We start from the raw sequence: 16,774 nt of genomic DNA on the forward strand, positions 1-16,774 counted from the left end.
ACATCTGATGATAGAGATTTTGGTACTAAGTGGTAAATCGTGACTTCCGAAAAGAGACTTCATCTTTACGAGCGCTGATCTTGCTTTCCCTATGCGTTGTTTTATTTCAGTAGAGTGGTCCCATTGACTATTTATGTTAGTACCAAGATATGTGTAGCTGTTTACCCTGTCAATTGGTTGTTGGTTTACCAAAAGATGTATATTTAATATTTCGCGCTTACTAACTACCATGTACTTTGTTTTGTTCGTATTGAGATTAAGCCCATATTCTCGATTTATATCTGATATGCGCGACATTATTGCTTGTATACCTAGACTATCTGCAAAAACTACTGCATCGTCAGCATATCTAATGTTGTTTAGAGCACTCCGTTAACTAAGACGCCTTCGTGTAGTTGTCCCAGTGCTTGCTCGAAGATACGATCCGAGTACATGTTAAATAGCACTGGAGACAGAATGCATCCTTGTCTCACTCCTCTATCTATGGAGCTGTCTCTGTCAACTGGTCATCTACTTTATTGTTGGCAGTTTGGTTGTAATATACAAATATTACATTAAATTTGTAATACAAATTATATAATACAATGTATGTAAAATACCGCGTGAAAATAGCTTCAGAACAATTTGAAGAAATCGATATGTACCTATCGTCATTTAAAATTTAATTGCTAGAATACAGGTAGTGGGTTTTCTGGTTTGATTGCAGTTCTGAATAAGACATTTAGACAATTTATTATATCGTATCTGAAAATTAAACTTAAATAGTAACTTTATATCAATTTTGATTTATTCCTGTACATATTTAAAAATATTTAATTTCTGTATTTAATGTAACTATTTAGACTTTGTTCATTTCAACCATCCTGTAGATCTAGTCAGCTTTGTTTAATACCTTGCTTATATCTAGCTAAAACCGATTAAAACCAAAAAAGTAACACATTCTTATTCCTGCGCATGGCTCTTTATTCAAAAAACACGTCGACGTCGACGACGCTATTTACATACGCGCTGCGTCGCTGATTAAGATAACAAGTGAAGTTCGCATATCTTCACTTAAATTTTTTCCGATAAATTTGTTTATTGGAAAAACAAGCAAAACTCATTTATCAGTTGACAGTGTTTGTGTATTTCGCCATGTTGGAAGTTTCGAGTGTAAGTTAAATGTTTATGAATTACTATTTATACTGTAGCTTGTCAGAAAATCTTCAGATATAACAAAATTTAACATACATCATGTTCAGCTTGTATATTTTCAATTAATTTTTGATATATCCGTAACTATACAATATTTATTATGTCTAGTATGTTACGTAGTTTCTTTCATATGTTATAAATTAGTAAGCCTTTGTTTAATTTCAGAATTTTGTATTGAATATAAAAAAAGTTTAATCTTTGGTTCGATCTTCTTTATTAATTTACTTGCACTAATAAAAATGAAAGGTGCTCAGTGTCTGGTGTCTTTATCAAATTCTTCTCCCCTTAGTTTTAGTACATTACAACACTATTGTTGTATCCGTGATTTTCCAAATATTTGGTATATCACGGTGTTTCCAGCACATATTATATAAGTGTATCAGACGTACTTTTATTATTAACTTTTATTAATAAATATTTAGACGTAATTTTAGAAACAGTCCTCTATATTTCAACAATTTTGCATTTAATCCAAGTGGTCCTGTGGCTTCACAGTTTTTGTCTTGTTAACAACTCCTTCAAATTGTTAAACCGTTATTAGACCAAATTACCCTATAATAATAAAGGAAAGAATATTTCTCTTCATAAGAGTGGTGAAAAATCGAATGCTTGCAACCATAGACTCATGGCCTTACTATCGGTACTATCCAAAATTATTGAGAGACTTATAAAAGCCAGACTTATGTCATTTCTCGTTGAAAACAAGATATCTCGATTAGAAAATCAGTTTGGCTTTTTGTCTAATAAATGGAGCAGTAATGCTACGTTTTCTGTACTACCCACATGAGGTTTACCAAGGACTAAACAATAATCTTTACACTGCCACTATTTTTTGTACTATGCCAAAGCTTTTAATTGTGTAAATTACGAAATTTTGATAAAAAAATTGTATGTGGAATACCACAAGGTTCAATATTGGATCTTTTACTTTTCCTTATCTTTAGAAATGACATCACTAATTTAAAAATCAAAGGAACAATTTTTCTTTTTACTGATGATACCAGTACCACCTGGAGAAACTCTAATATTGCAACTCTTCATGCAACTATAACTTTTGATCTACTTAAATAAAAACCTGGTCCGAGTGTAATTTAATCTTTTTTAACTTGGATAACACAGTAGCTTTATACTATTAGGGAGCTCTTTAAACCTTGCTTCTTAATAAAAGCCAGATCAGTATCGTTGATTCTGTAAAGTTTTTTGATATTTTTACAGACAACAACCTTAAATGGTCTCTTCATATTGATTTGTTAAGTAAGAAACTAGTCTCAGCCTGCTATGCAATAAGATCTGTTTCGAAGGAAATCAATTTAGCATCTTCTAAAATAACATATTTTTCTTTATTCGAGTCTCATCTTTGATATGGTCTTTCTTTTTGGGGTTCGAGTATAGCTGCGCAATCTGATTTCAGTCAATCAATTCAGTCAGTCAGATTGCCGAGTTGTAGATGCAGGGCTCACGTTAGCCCAAAGGCACTTTTTAGAGCGATCCACTTAGTGGATCTTTGCACTTTTTACAATTCTATTATTGTCTTTTGCTGCGTTGTTTTGCTACATCAAACAAGGCTGTACTGTTTATGGATTGCCGGACACTCCCGCCCACATTTTTAACTGCCAGAGATAAGCAAATGAAAAAGGAGACTTCGAGAGGCGAATAGGTTTCGTGCTAGATGAAAGAAACATAATGATGAGAGGAGAGGCAGAATGGGAAGAAGTACACTGTCTGATCTTTGGGGTGATAAAAAAGAAGCAGGAGAACAGAGGAGCAAATTGAACCAGGGATCTGAAATCTTGTTTCTTTTTTCTCGAGAGCCAAGAACCGTTAAGTACCAAAATTAGTTTATAGCCTCACGGAAATATTTTTGTTCTTTTAATTTTTTTTTGGTAATCCTCCTCCTCATTTTTTTTTGGTAATCCTCCTCCTCATTCCTTGAGTCCTTGTCGGCGCGTGGTGACACTTTAAATATTATTGGCTTGCTGCCTCCGTTAGCCTCCTGTGCCATATGGACTGCTTCATATGGATGGTAGGGATTTTCCCACCACAGTCTTAATTTGATCTTCCCATCATGTTGGAGATCTTCCTCTTGGTCTTCGGCCTTCTACCTTTCCTTCTACTACCAACAGTTGTGGTAACTCTTCCAGAATTGACAGGTTGGTTGTATGTTCTGCCCAGTACATGCGTAGAATTCTTCTATAGACCCACATTTTGAAGAATTCAATCTTATTCCTACCGATTTTTTTTTTAAAGTCCATGTTTCAGTTGCATGTATTATTGTATGTTGTATGTAGCGATGGGAAAAATAAGGGCACTGACCAACCTTAGTATTTCTTGTTGTTGTTCGGTCTTTCCATATTTTAATCAGTTTAGCTGTTGTGGTTTGGTACATTGCTAGTCTACACTTAATTTCTGAGGAGCAATGGCCATTGTTGGTTATCAGGAAGCCCAAATATGTGAATCTGTCTTCCACTTAGCCACTTGGTGTATGTGTGGTAGCAGTGGCGTACCTAAAATATTCCTGGAGGGTTGGTTGGGCTCATTTTGAGTCCTTCAAAATTGGGCTTTAGTTTAATTTAAATTACTAAAGATAGCTGGGCCAAAAATAAACTAAAACCACCCTCTTTTACTTATGGGTGGCCGCTGTAAGGCTGACGACATTTTTGGAACACTCCCTTCTCTCATCTAGATCTTATCTCTGTCGTTGATCCGATTATTATTTCTCTTTTTTTTTCTTTTTTTTAATTACTGTTCGAATGTAATTGTAAACACTGTTCTATCCCTTCTTACTTCCCGTCATCTTCACGATCATCTCTCTCACAGTAACAGGGTTCATACCCATTTCTCTATACATTCTGTTTCTCTCCACTGTATATCTATTACACTTCAGCGTTGTGTGAGTAACAGTGTCGGAATATTCGCAGTATAGGCATTTATCTGTATTTGTCTTTCTGAACCTATGAAGATACGTGAGAAATATGGGAATAAGTGCTTGGTGGAGGAAGGCGATGGATAGGGACGACTGGAGATAAATTCATGGGGAAGCGAGATCCAGGCGAGAGACAGTGTTGTAAATCCAGAATGATGATGACCAAATTAAAAAGAAATAAAACTAGCTCGGGTCTGACAAGTTGGACGCGAGTTCTGCAAGGTTATTGGTGTTAAAAAAAGCAGTGATCGTATGTGGTATAAATGAGAATGCTCAAAAGGATGAGTGGCTACAAAGACGTCATGTAAACTGTAAATAACCGCCGAGACGACCCTTCGGCAAATTAGCGGCAAAAAAAAAAAAAAAAAACAAATAATAAATCAAAAACCAAACAATATAGTTAAAAAAAAACAGTTACATTATAAGGATAATCAATAATATAATATTGAGTATTATGTATAATAATATGTGTTGTTCATTAAATATAAGATAATATTAGATACGCATTAAGTGAAAATTAATACTTAACTGAAGCATTTTCCTTATAACTTTCACACATTTGTTCTGGCTAATTGGCTTAGTTCCAGTGCCATAAAACAAAACACACACACACACACAACTGTAAATAAAAATAATTTGTGTGTGTGTGTGTGTGTGTGTGTGTGTGTGTGTGTGTGTGTGTGTGTGTGTGTGTGTGTGTGTGTGTGTGTGTGTGTGTGTGTGTGTGTGTGTGTGTGTGTGTGTGTGTGTGTGTGTGTGTGTGTGTGTGTGTGTGTGTGTGTGTGTGTGTGTGTGTGTGTGTGTGTGTGTGTGTGTGTGTGTGTGTGTGTGTGTGTGTGTGTGTGTGTGTGTGTGTGTGTGTGTGTGTGTGTGTGTGTGTGTGTGTGTGTGTGTGTGTGTGTGTGTGTGTGTGTGTGTGTGTGTGTGTGTGTGTGTGTGTGTGTGTGTGTGTGTGTGTGTGTGTGTGTGTGTGTGTGTGTGTGTGTGTGTGTGTGTGTGTGTGTGTGTGTGTGTGTGTGTGTGTGTGTGTGTGTGTGTGTGTGTGTGTGTGTGTGTGTGTGTGTGTGTGTGTGTGTGTGTGTGTGTGTGTGTGTGTGTGTGTGTGTGTGTGTGTGTGTGTGTGTGTGTGTGTGTGTGTGTGTGTGTGTGTGTGTGTGTGTGTGTGTGTGTGTGTGTGTGTGTGTGTGTGTGTGTGTGTGTGTGTGTGTGTGTGTGTGTGTGTGTGTGTGTGTGTGTGTGTGTGTGTGTGTGTGTGTGTGTGTGTGTGTGTGTGTGTGTGTGTGTGTGTGTGTGTGTGTGTGTGTGTGTGTGTGTGTGTGTGTGTGTGTGTGTGTGTGTGTGTGTGTGTGTGTGTGTGTGTGTGTGTGTGTGTGTGTGTGTGTGTGTGTGTGTGTGTGTGTGTGTGTGTGTGTGTGTGTGTGTGTGTGTGTGTGTGTGTGTGTGTGTGTGTGTGTGTGTGTGTGTGTGTGTGTGTGTGTGTGTGTGTGTGTGTGTGTGTGTGTGTGTGTGTGTGTGTGTGTGTGTGTGTGTGTGTGTGTGTGTGTGTGTGTGTGTGTGTGTGTGTGTGTGTGTGTGTGTGTGTGTGTGTGTGTGTGTGTGTGTGTGTGTGTGTGTGTGTGTGTGTGTGTGTGTGTGTGTGTGTGTGTGTGTGTGTGTGTGTGTGTGTGTGTGTGTGTGTGTGTGTGTGTGTGTGTGTGTGTGTGTGTGTGTGTGTGTGTGTGTGTGTGTGTGTGTGTGTGTGTGTGTGTGTGTGTGTGTGTGTGTGTGTGTGTGTGTGACAATATGACTGCGGATTACTAGATCCATTCGCCTTTCGCCTAACCAATTGGTGTTCTCTATGTTAACCGTAATCATCTGCAAAATAAATATTCCAGAAAAGTTTTCTGTTCCTAGAGTATTACGGAGAAGTTTGTGCCTCGAAAACAACGCTTTAAGCAACGTATTCAATAATACGTTATAATATTTCCGATGTATAGACTATGCATCAGAAATATATGCTTCGTATAAAAATGTTCTTCTTCTTCTTAAGGCGCCTATCCGTTTCGAATGTCGGCGATCAAAAGCCTATTTACAGACAGCTTTTCTTAAAGATTTATTTTGCGTAAGATATACTAGTTCAAATTTTACCTTTAAATATTTGTAAAAGAATTAAATCTTAGATATAATTATTTTAAATAACTACCAACTAGGTAATTTATTATCTAGCTGATATTTCAGTGAAATATTTTAAAAAATTTTATACAACTTTAATGTTCTTGAATGACTGTTTATAAATGCCTTTGATCAAAAAATTTATAATAGATTCTAACACATTTCATGACTAAATCTAATTTTAATTAGGCGTATACTTCAACATTTTCTCTCTTAAAATAATTAAATCAGTTAAATATTTGGTTTCTCTTTTTCTAGTATTCATAGTAATAAATTTAAAAATAAATTATTTATGTTTGGCATACGTTTGAAATGAGAAACGGATATGTTACAATTGTGTATACAAATATATATATATTTTATAAAATAAATATATTTTCTTTTTTTGATTGCCAAGAAATATGTTTGCTTTTGATTTATTCCTTTATAAACAAATTTTTACCAAATAATGGAAATATCAAAACATGTGTTATGTAATATTGAGTAGGACATTTTAAAACAAATCGTTGAACACTTCTAGAAACAGTGTTTAAATAGATCCATTCAATTTATTTGGAAAAAGGTAAACAATACTTAACAATATCCTACAAGACAATCACCGAAAACTTATCTTTCATTCATGAACAGAGTATCACATTTTTTGTCCCAAACGTGGCTGTTTCTGAAATTAAAAATTCCTTTTATATCTTCTTCTTCGAGTGCCATACGCTTCCAGAATGTCTCACATTTATTCGTAATTGCACCTCTTTTGCAATTGTAAAAAGTTCACCTGCATTTCTAATTCCGCGCCAAACTCTTATTACTCGCATCCGCGAATGTTGCAGTCTCCCTGGGCCTTAAATTCTTCATTCTATCCTACTGATTAAAATAAATAATATCTCATATTATGTATCACCTCTCATTATAAATCCTATAATACTACAACCTATAAAACACTGAAAAGAGACTTTTCAGTGTTTTATAGTTTGTAACAGCTCACGTTCGGTTCCAGCTCTTCTTACGTAATGTCCACATTTCGAATGCTTCTATGTTCATTGATTTTAGTTTCAAAGACCATGTTTCATCCCCTTATGTTATTATGTTATTTTTATTTATATATTAAGTATTTTTGGAATTTAACCATTGCTATATTATCATCGCTGTTCTTATTTTTTTATTTAGAAATCTTAAATAGAAATATTAAATTTTTACTTTAATTTCACTTCTTTTAATTGTTTGGGAATTCCCATTATATTGTTTATCAACAACTAGTTTATTGATAACGACTTTGTTCTTGCTATTACTAAAATACGTCAGTAGTTAAGTTAACCTGAAGCGGTTAATATGTTTTTATAGAGTCAAAGAAACAGTCTTCGTCAAAATTTTCTCGGAAGGTGAAAAAACTATTATATACAATGTGTATTGTGGACTCCGTGAAAGGAATGAGAATATGTTAGTCAATGACGGTGTAACTATATGTAGCGATTTGACTAAATGTCTACAAAAAGTATTCACAGAATTCTAAGACAATTCAAACAACGTGATGCTAAGTCGGATACGTCTGTTGAACAAATTGAAACCATATTCAGAGAATATTAAGTATGCTATTCGGAAAAAATTCGATGCTCTCTTTTTCCGAAACGAAATTCTAACCTCTAAGAAAGTCGCAGCCGAAATAGATTCCGACGATTTAATACCCAAAATATCGCGACGTGTATTATTACGAACATTAATGAAAACGAAAATTAAATATATGAAAGGAAATAGGAACAGTATTCTTATAGAAAGGAAGATATTATTTTGTGGTGGAGACACTACCTGAAAAAATCCAAGACTATTATGGCGAAGGAAGAAAAATCTACTATTTAGACGAAACTTGGCTAAATCAAGACCATACTGTTTCAAAGGTGTGGCAAGATTTTGAGGTTAGAGGCCATCAACAAGTCGTGAATTGTTAAGATTATCGGGTCTGAAAACACTATGTAAAAGATGATTAGGGTTTTTTGGATAACGGTTTGTTACTCTTCGAATTCTGTCGTCGTTATGAATAATGCATCTTACCATAGTCAATAATTGGAGCCGTCACCAAAAACTGCCTGGCGGGAAGTTGACGTCATGAACTGGCTCTCTCAAAGAGATGTATCATTCGATGACAATATGTTGAAAGAAGAATTATTAAATCTTGCAAGGAAACATGTACGCAAATACAAGAAATATGTTATCGACAAAATTGCTCGTAAAAAGAACATAATTATTCTGCGTCACCGTCCGTATCATTGTGAGCTGAAACCAATCGAACTTATATGGGCTCAAATAAAAAATCAAGTAGCAAAGGAAAACTTTTAAAATGGATGATGTGAAAGGTCTGCTAGCTACTGCTACACAAAACATCAGGCCAGACTCATGAAAAAATTGCATTACACATACTAGAAAAGAAGAAATCAGAATGTGGGATCTAGACACTAGAGTAGATGTTTCCGTTGAACCTTTAATTATTAAAATCATGAATGTGTTGATTGTGTGAGTCCATTTTAAAAGAGGTAAAAAAGAAATAAATTAGAGTTACTCACAATCAGTTTACTTTTACTACCTAAGACGACCGGTTTCGCTTTCTAAAATTTGCAAAGCATCATCAGGTCAGTGGTACAAAGTAAATTAAATGCTGAAATTATAAAAAGCCTATATTAGGGTGCTCTCTTATAAGGATAAAGATCAAAAAAGTTATAGATCAAAAAAAGGTTTTAGTAATTATGCCAATATTACATGTCTGTGTTAATTAATATGCATAAATTGCATTAGCGGACAGAGTAACAACCCACAAATTGGTAAGAGAAAAAATCTGTTGAATTGTAATAAATTAGAAATAAACAAAATACTACTTACATTCCGGCACAAGAGTTATTATATAGTGATTGGTGATTCATAGTTCAAACTATCCCTTATTACTGATAATGAGTGATCTTCGGTCAATGTTGTAACTGTCTAACAACTAGGAGGAAGTTTCTTGAGGGGAGGGATGTTAACAGATGATATAGGAGTAAGCTATCTGTTATTGTTTGTTGAAAGAAAATGTGATGTTTTATATTATTTAAATTATTAAAGGTAAATTTTTAATACATATATATATATATATATATATATATATATATATATATATATATATATATATATATAAATATATATATATACATTTGAAAATATATCTCTTCAATAAATATAAATAACTTAATTTATTTCTTTTTTACCTCTTTAATTATTAATGTGACTAATAGTAATTACAAAAGTTTTTCATTATCCGACGAATTTTCTTCAGGCGATAGTTAATATTTTCATCTTTTGCGTAAGTCACGTTTTTATTCCTGAATCGTCCAGCAATTCTCTTAAATTTTTTATGGAAATAAAATTAATCATGTTGGATGATAAAATGGATATTTCAGAAAGTCATAAATGGAGAACAGCTCCGAAAGGATTGGACGGAGGCATATATGACATCTATATTTAAGAAAGGAGATAGAAAACGATGCAAAAACTACAGAGGAATAAGCGTAATATCATCAATAGGAGGATTATATGGGAAGATACTGTGAGAAAAGTTAGAGCAATCGATCAAAGGCAAAATCGGGGAGGATCAGGCAGACTACAAATACACACTGGAACAACTGTTGGAAAAGAAAAAAGCAAAAAATAGAGATATACATTTTATATTTGTGGACCTGAGAAAGGCGTATGACTCTGTACCACGGTCAGAACTATGGGAGGCAACGTACAAAATACAGACGGAACTCATAGAAGCTACAAAAGCTCTGTATAAAGAATATTAAGTATCCATTAAATGGGAACAAGAATCATAGGAGACTTCACCACAACAAAAGTGCTCCTGCAGGGGTGTTCCACATCTCCAACCCTATTCAAAAATATGCTTAGAGAAATCCTTGTCTACATGGAAAAGAAAATGCGAAGGCATGGGATTACCGGTACGAAACGAATACCCATATACGTTAAGCTTTGCAGACGATCAAGTAGTGATTGCACAAGACCAAGAAGACCTTAGTTACATGATGAAGAAACTACAAGGAGAATATACCAAGGCTGGCCTAAATATTAACCTCGAGAAAACGAAGTACCTATCTACAAGTGAAGAAGACATAAAAGATCTACAGATTGACGACAACATAACAATCAAAGAAAAGGACAAATTCAAATACTTGGGGTTTATATTCACGAAAAAAGCTAAAAGATTAGGACGAATAAGAACAGCAATCCGACAACTTAACTCAGTATGGTGGGATAGACACCTAAATATGAAGACAAAAACACAGATTTATAAAACATTAGTGCGAAGTATTATGACATATGGGCCTGAAAATTGGATTATAAACAAGAAAACCATCAGTAAGATAGTAGAGATGGAATGCCTGCGAAGATGCTGCAGAGTAACAAGAATGTATGGGAGAAGTAATGACGAAATAAAGCAAAGAACATCAATAGAAACAGACATAATAACATATATAGAACAAAAAAGACTAAAGTGGTATGGACATATAAGAAGAACTAGAGACAGCAGATGGATAAAGAGAATAAGGGACAGCAGATGGATAAAGAGAATATCCGAATGGAGCCCCATAGGAAGGAGGAAGAGAGGACGACTCCGAAGATCCTGGAGGTACAAAGTAGACGACGCCATGAGTAAGAGAGGCCTAATCGATGGAGAATTTTACAACAGAGGGAGAGGAAACGGTTGAGCGAGGGAACGCAGTGAATACTGTAGAATCTCTGAATATATATATATATATATATATACATATATATATATATATATATATATATATATATATATATATATATATATATATATATATATATATATATGAAAGTAAAAGATTGCATTTCATTTCAATCGGAACTCCACCATTGCTCTACACGTGTTTCGAGTTATTCAACTCATCATCAGGAGCACTTGTGGAAGTTCAACTGAAAGTTCTCTACGTAAAGAGCGAAAAAGATAGTAATTTTCAAAGGTGAATCGTAGATGCATGTTGAAGTAAAAATGTACTTCTAGCGTCGTTAAAAGTCTCTAGTAAGAGGCTTTGAATTTGCGGTTCACCTAATTTACTATCAGAGAGAGGTCTCTGGACTTCTTGTTACTTCGTATATATATATATATATATATATATATATATATATATATATATATATATATATCCGGTGTAAAATCTAAAATTATACATAATATGTGGAACTGCAACATATTATTTTTGACTTTTGAAGAAATTAATCCAATAATTTCTTTACAGTCGGTCAGATAGCCAAGCGGGCTAGGCGGCCGATTCTCATTCGCTTCACTGTCGAATGGTTCAGTGGAGCCCCAGCTCTGTACACAGAGCTCCAGCTCGGTGTACAGAAAAACAAAAAAGGGTAACGCAGCAGTTTAAACTTCTGCTGCTAATATGCTGGTGTCTGATCGGCCTATTGTGGAGCAGTACGGGAAGAGATAAGGGCTTGCGGCTCGGTGATACTCCTCCATAGATCAGTACCGGAAGGGCGTGGCGCCTAAATACCGGTATATATATATGTGGAATATATTCAATGGTTGAATAGCAGAGGTTTTATCGGTCAATAATTGGCAAATAAAAGACGTCAACTACTTTATTGCTTTATTTGAATACGTTTCGCTTTTATTTTTAAAAGCATCATCAGTTCACTACAAATAAAAAAGATTTTAGAATATAAGTAAACAAACCAACAGGGTTCATACTTACAAAAACAATTTGTAGGGTTTTTTTAAAGATGTTATAAAAACTCTACGATAACTTAACATTAAAGATTAAAAACTATATATATATATATATATATATATATATATATATATATATATATATATATATATATATATATATATATATATATATATATATATATATATATATTTCTTTACGACTTTTGCACTCGACTAATTAGCTCTCTCAAAACATAATCAAAAAACAATATTGAGGAAGCTCCCATTATCATATTTAAAAAGTATTTTGGAGGATCCTCGTAATCACATCTGGATACAAAAACAACGAAGAAAGATATTACCAGAATATCAAGACAATGTTTCTTCAGTTTTTAAAATCCGTTAGTGATAATTATCGTTAAGAATTGTGGACAACTTTAATTTTTTTTTTAATTCATCGATAGTTTTTTACAGTCGATGTTTCATGCTTTTTTATAGCCAAGGACAAAAACTGTTGCTATAAGAAAAACCAGGGTTATCGGAAAAAATATTGAAAGTCTAACTGAAAATTTTACAAAAAAAAACATAATACCGAATTTTTCGAAATTGATTAAATTAGTCAAATTATATCTTATTCGTTTTCATTTTCTAGGTTTCTGACAAAGTACTTGCAAATTTTCTTTCAGTTTTATTAGCAGCAATTGATAATTGCGTTATATTAAAGGAGGAATACGGTCAACCAATATTCTAGCTTTATCTTCCTCTTTAGAATCTGGACATTCTATTCGAGTCTGGACAGGAAAAATTGACACTATTGCTAACCCTATCCAAACTATGATAAATTTATGTTTTTCTGTGGCTTCACAGATTAAATGAAACAAATGTGGTTTAACTAACTTTATTTTAAGTTACTAAATTACAAAAACTGATCATCATCATCATTTTTCGCTCTATAATTCTCTGTGAATCCTGCCCTGCTCAAAGATTCTTCGCCATTTTATTCGGTTCTGACGAAGTATTGCCATCTGATTTTTAGTATCCCTAAGTCAGTCTCAACCTTAACTCTATCTAACCACCTAATCATATAGGTGTTCCTGTCTTTAGCTTCTCATCAATCATATTGTCTAGCATTCGTATTATGTGTTCAGCCCATCTAAGTCGCTGTGTTTTATTGAACGTTACGACATCTGGTTCATTAAAGAGGTAGTATATTTGAAATTATATCTTTTCCGCCACTGCCCTTGGTACTTTATGGCTCCAAATATTTTGAGGAGTATTTTACGCTCGAATATTCCCAAAAGTATTTTATCCTTAAAAAGAGGTTTAATCTTTGTATGTAGGTATATTTAAAAACCCTTAAAGGGCTACATCAAAAAACACAAACGTTTTCGGAATAATAATTCCATCATCAGGTTAAAAAGCAGGTTAACATGCCACCAAAATATTAGGGTACAATCCTTTACAAAAATGAAGTTACCAAAAAGTGTACCTATATGTTGTTGTTTAAAAGTGAGTGATGTTTAATACTTTATTAGATTTAACTTCAGGCAACACATAACCGTGCCTCACGTGAGTTCCAGGGTCCCTGGTATACAGCCAGTTAAAGGAATTTATTTTCCTTGTGGATTTTATTTTATCCTTCTTCGTTATAGTCCATGTTTCCGTCCCATATGTGAGAACCGGCCTCAGCAGTGTTTTGTATATAATAATTTTAGTTCTCCTTTGGTAATTTTTTCTTGAGTAGAATTTTTTATGGAATCCGTAGTATGCCCTATTAGTAAGGATTATTCGTCTTTTAATTTCTTTGTTTGTTTTGTTGGTCGTAGTCACTAGCAAACCAAGGTATGTGAAGCTGTCAACATGTTCAAAGATATGACTTTTAAAGGCTGTTTCCCATTCCTTATTTACTATAGGATCCTTGGTAACCAACATGTACTTGGTTTTGTCTTCGTTGATGACTAGACTCACCAGTTTCGCTGCCGTTTCCAATTCTACGAAATATTGTTCAACATCTCGCCCTATGTCAATGTCATTAGCGTATGCTAAGATTTGTATCGATCTATCGTAAAAACAAGGTAGAATTAATCGATAAATACACATACTTGGGTCATGAAATTAGAATAACCAGAGACAACCAAACCTGCGAGCTAAATAGACGAATCACGTTGGGATGGGCGGCATAAGGAAGGATGAGAGACATTTTTAAAACAAATACCCCAATTCACCTGAAAAGGAAGACATCTAACCAATGCATCTTACCAGTCTTGACCTACGGAGCAGAGACCCTAACTTTAACGAAAGCTACTGCCGAAAAACTGAGGGTAACACAAAGGCGAATGGAGAGATCAATGCTGGGCCTGACCTTGAAAGATCGCGTGAGAAATGAGGAGATACGCCGACGAACTGGCGTAGACGATATTATACTGCGAATCAATAAACAAAAGTGGAAGTGGGCTGGACATGCTAGTCCAGCCATGGTTGCTAGAATGGAAGACGGAACATGGATGAAGAGATTATTGGAGTGGAGACCAAGAGCCGACAAGCGAAGTCGAGGCAGACCACCCACCCGATGGACCGACGACCTCAGGAGAATAGAAACAAACTGGATTGCAGCAGCTAGAGATAGAGAGAACTGGAAACGTTTGGAGGAGGCCTATATCCAACAATGGATGTGAAAATGGGGCTGGATGATGATGAATATATCGTTAAACATAAAGGCACCTGTATACTTCTAACACATATTGTACTTATAACTCTGAAACAGTTAAAAATTTACTGACCATATATGCATCCTTTCTCTGCTCCTGACACGCTTCTTGGTAAAAGTCATATCGAGAGCTTACCGATACGATGAATGTAAGTGATCACGCGCACGACTCATTTCATTTTTTATTTGCTGGGCTATAGCAGGTGACGTTGTGCGATAACACGAAATTCCATAAAGATACCGATAAAGAGGTTCTCGAACGTTGTTGATAAAGAAGTTAATTCGGCTTCTCGAATTACGCTTACGCCATGGTCACAATTTGGGCGTTGTGACTCATAACACTATGTTTTCTGTCAAAATAGCAGCAGATTATTATATTAAAAAACATAAACTTCGATAACATATTGATCATATTTTAAAATAAGAAAAAAATATTATTTATTAGTGCCTTATGGACTTAAAATAAACATGTTAAGTAATATAATAAGTAATACAAAGTGACGCCTGCGTGCGATACACCCGCTTGCTTGGAGGTCCTGTAGATGCCATTATACACAAAAGAGCCTTTGAAATTATGCATAATATATTTTTTAAACTACTCCAGACTTTGGTTAAGCTCTCCAAATTTTACTATGGTTTCTGGTAATATTTTTAAATTATTTTAGTAAACTGCGCTTTGTGCGGCGCTATGAGTAGATTTTCTTTTTGATTCAAAGTTAAAAACATAAATACGTTTACTGAGTTCAAATGAAATATTACTTCGCTTTTACTGTTAGATAGATACTTAAAAATTGTCGTACTATTTTTATTCTATATTTTTAATCGATATTCGATATAAAAATAATCGTATATAATGTATAACATGTTAAAATAATTATATATACTCTTTTTCAGTGCTTCAGTTCCTTTGAAATATATAAAAGATGAAATAATTATAAAGTATTCATATTAAAAGATGGGTACAGAAGATATAAATACCGACACTACGGATTCGAGGAATTCGAAAGATGCCTTCTTCGATCCAAAGCCTAAACCTAAAATGATAAGGGTGTTGACAGTATTGGCATATGTTTTAAGTGTTTCAATGGCTGCTATATTTTTATCGATTTATTATATATTTATGTGGAATGGAGAGCCACATTTAGGGGCTCACAAAAGTGAATCTCTTAACTATAGTAGGTAAGCATGTTTAATTTTACAATACCATTATCAAAAATAAAGCGATCATTAAAATAATTTGAGAAAGAACGATAATTCTAAAAGACAGATGAAATGAATAAAGTAATTGTTACGCTACACTGATTTAAAGTTCCAATTGGGTACAATTATGGTACAATTGGGTAACATCAAATTAAATTTGCACTATGATTATTTAATATATTAGCTTCAAAAACAAAGTTGATCCATATCCTAAACAAAAACTTAAGGCTATAATATAGATACATCAGATAAATTAAATTTATCTGACTTAGCCCATTGTTAAGACCAGAGTTGGTCTATTGACAAATAACACTGACTAGACGGTACTACTATAATAAAGCAAAGGATCCACAAAATATATTGCTTTGCCATATATACCCGAAATTAATGTTTTCAAATGAGCTTTAAAATAAATTAAATCTATTTTAATTGCTAAAATTATAGAAAAACAAACATTAATAGTAATTTGTGGTTCTGAAAAGAACAGTTTTTTTAATCGTAACATTTGTAGATTTGATGACAGTATCACTCCACACATAGTTCTGTTTCGCTATCGCTATCCTCATCTAAATTAATTATGATCAGTTCAATTATAGTATGATCTACATGAACATATGAATTTTCTTTACTTATTACGTGTCGGACTGAATTTCTCCAACTACTTGGAAGAATATCATTGACACATTTTCTTATTAACTCTACAACAGTACTACTTAACGTTGAAGAAATATTTTGTGACCTCACGTTAGACTTCAATTCGTGTCACATAATGTTCTATGGGGTTAAACATACAATAATAGGGTGGGAGCCGCAGCACTGTATGTCCCATTTACTCTGCCAATGTATCACAAACATAGACTTTTTTTTATAGAACAGAGATACATATCATTCGTCTCCATGTAAT

General features: G+C 34.1%; 1 protein-coding gene across 1 annotated transcript in view; it reads left to right on the forward strand.

Moving 5' to 3' along the window:
* The first annotated feature begins 1,012 nt into the window (after positions 1-1,012).
* inaF-D (trp-interacting inaF-D) overlaps positions 1,013-16,774 on the forward strand; it is a 71,418-nt gene continuing 55,656 nt past the window's right edge. Inside the window, exons 1-2 of the mRNA XM_072531982.1 lie at positions 1,013-1,152; positions 15,565-15,849. Coding sequence (XP_072388083.1) covers positions 15,626-15,849 — 224 coding nt within the window. The 5' untranslated portion in view covers positions 1,013-1,152; positions 15,565-15,625. The remainder of the gene's footprint in view (positions 1,153-15,564; positions 15,850-16,774) is intronic.

This window comes from Diabrotica undecimpunctata, chromosome 5 (assembly GCF_040954645.1).
Source record: "Diabrotica undecimpunctata isolate CICGRU chromosome 5, icDiaUnde3, whole genome shotgun sequence".
In the NCBI taxonomy this organism is placed as follows: domain Eukaryota; kingdom Metazoa; phylum Arthropoda; class Insecta; order Coleoptera; family Chrysomelidae; genus Diabrotica; species Diabrotica undecimpunctata.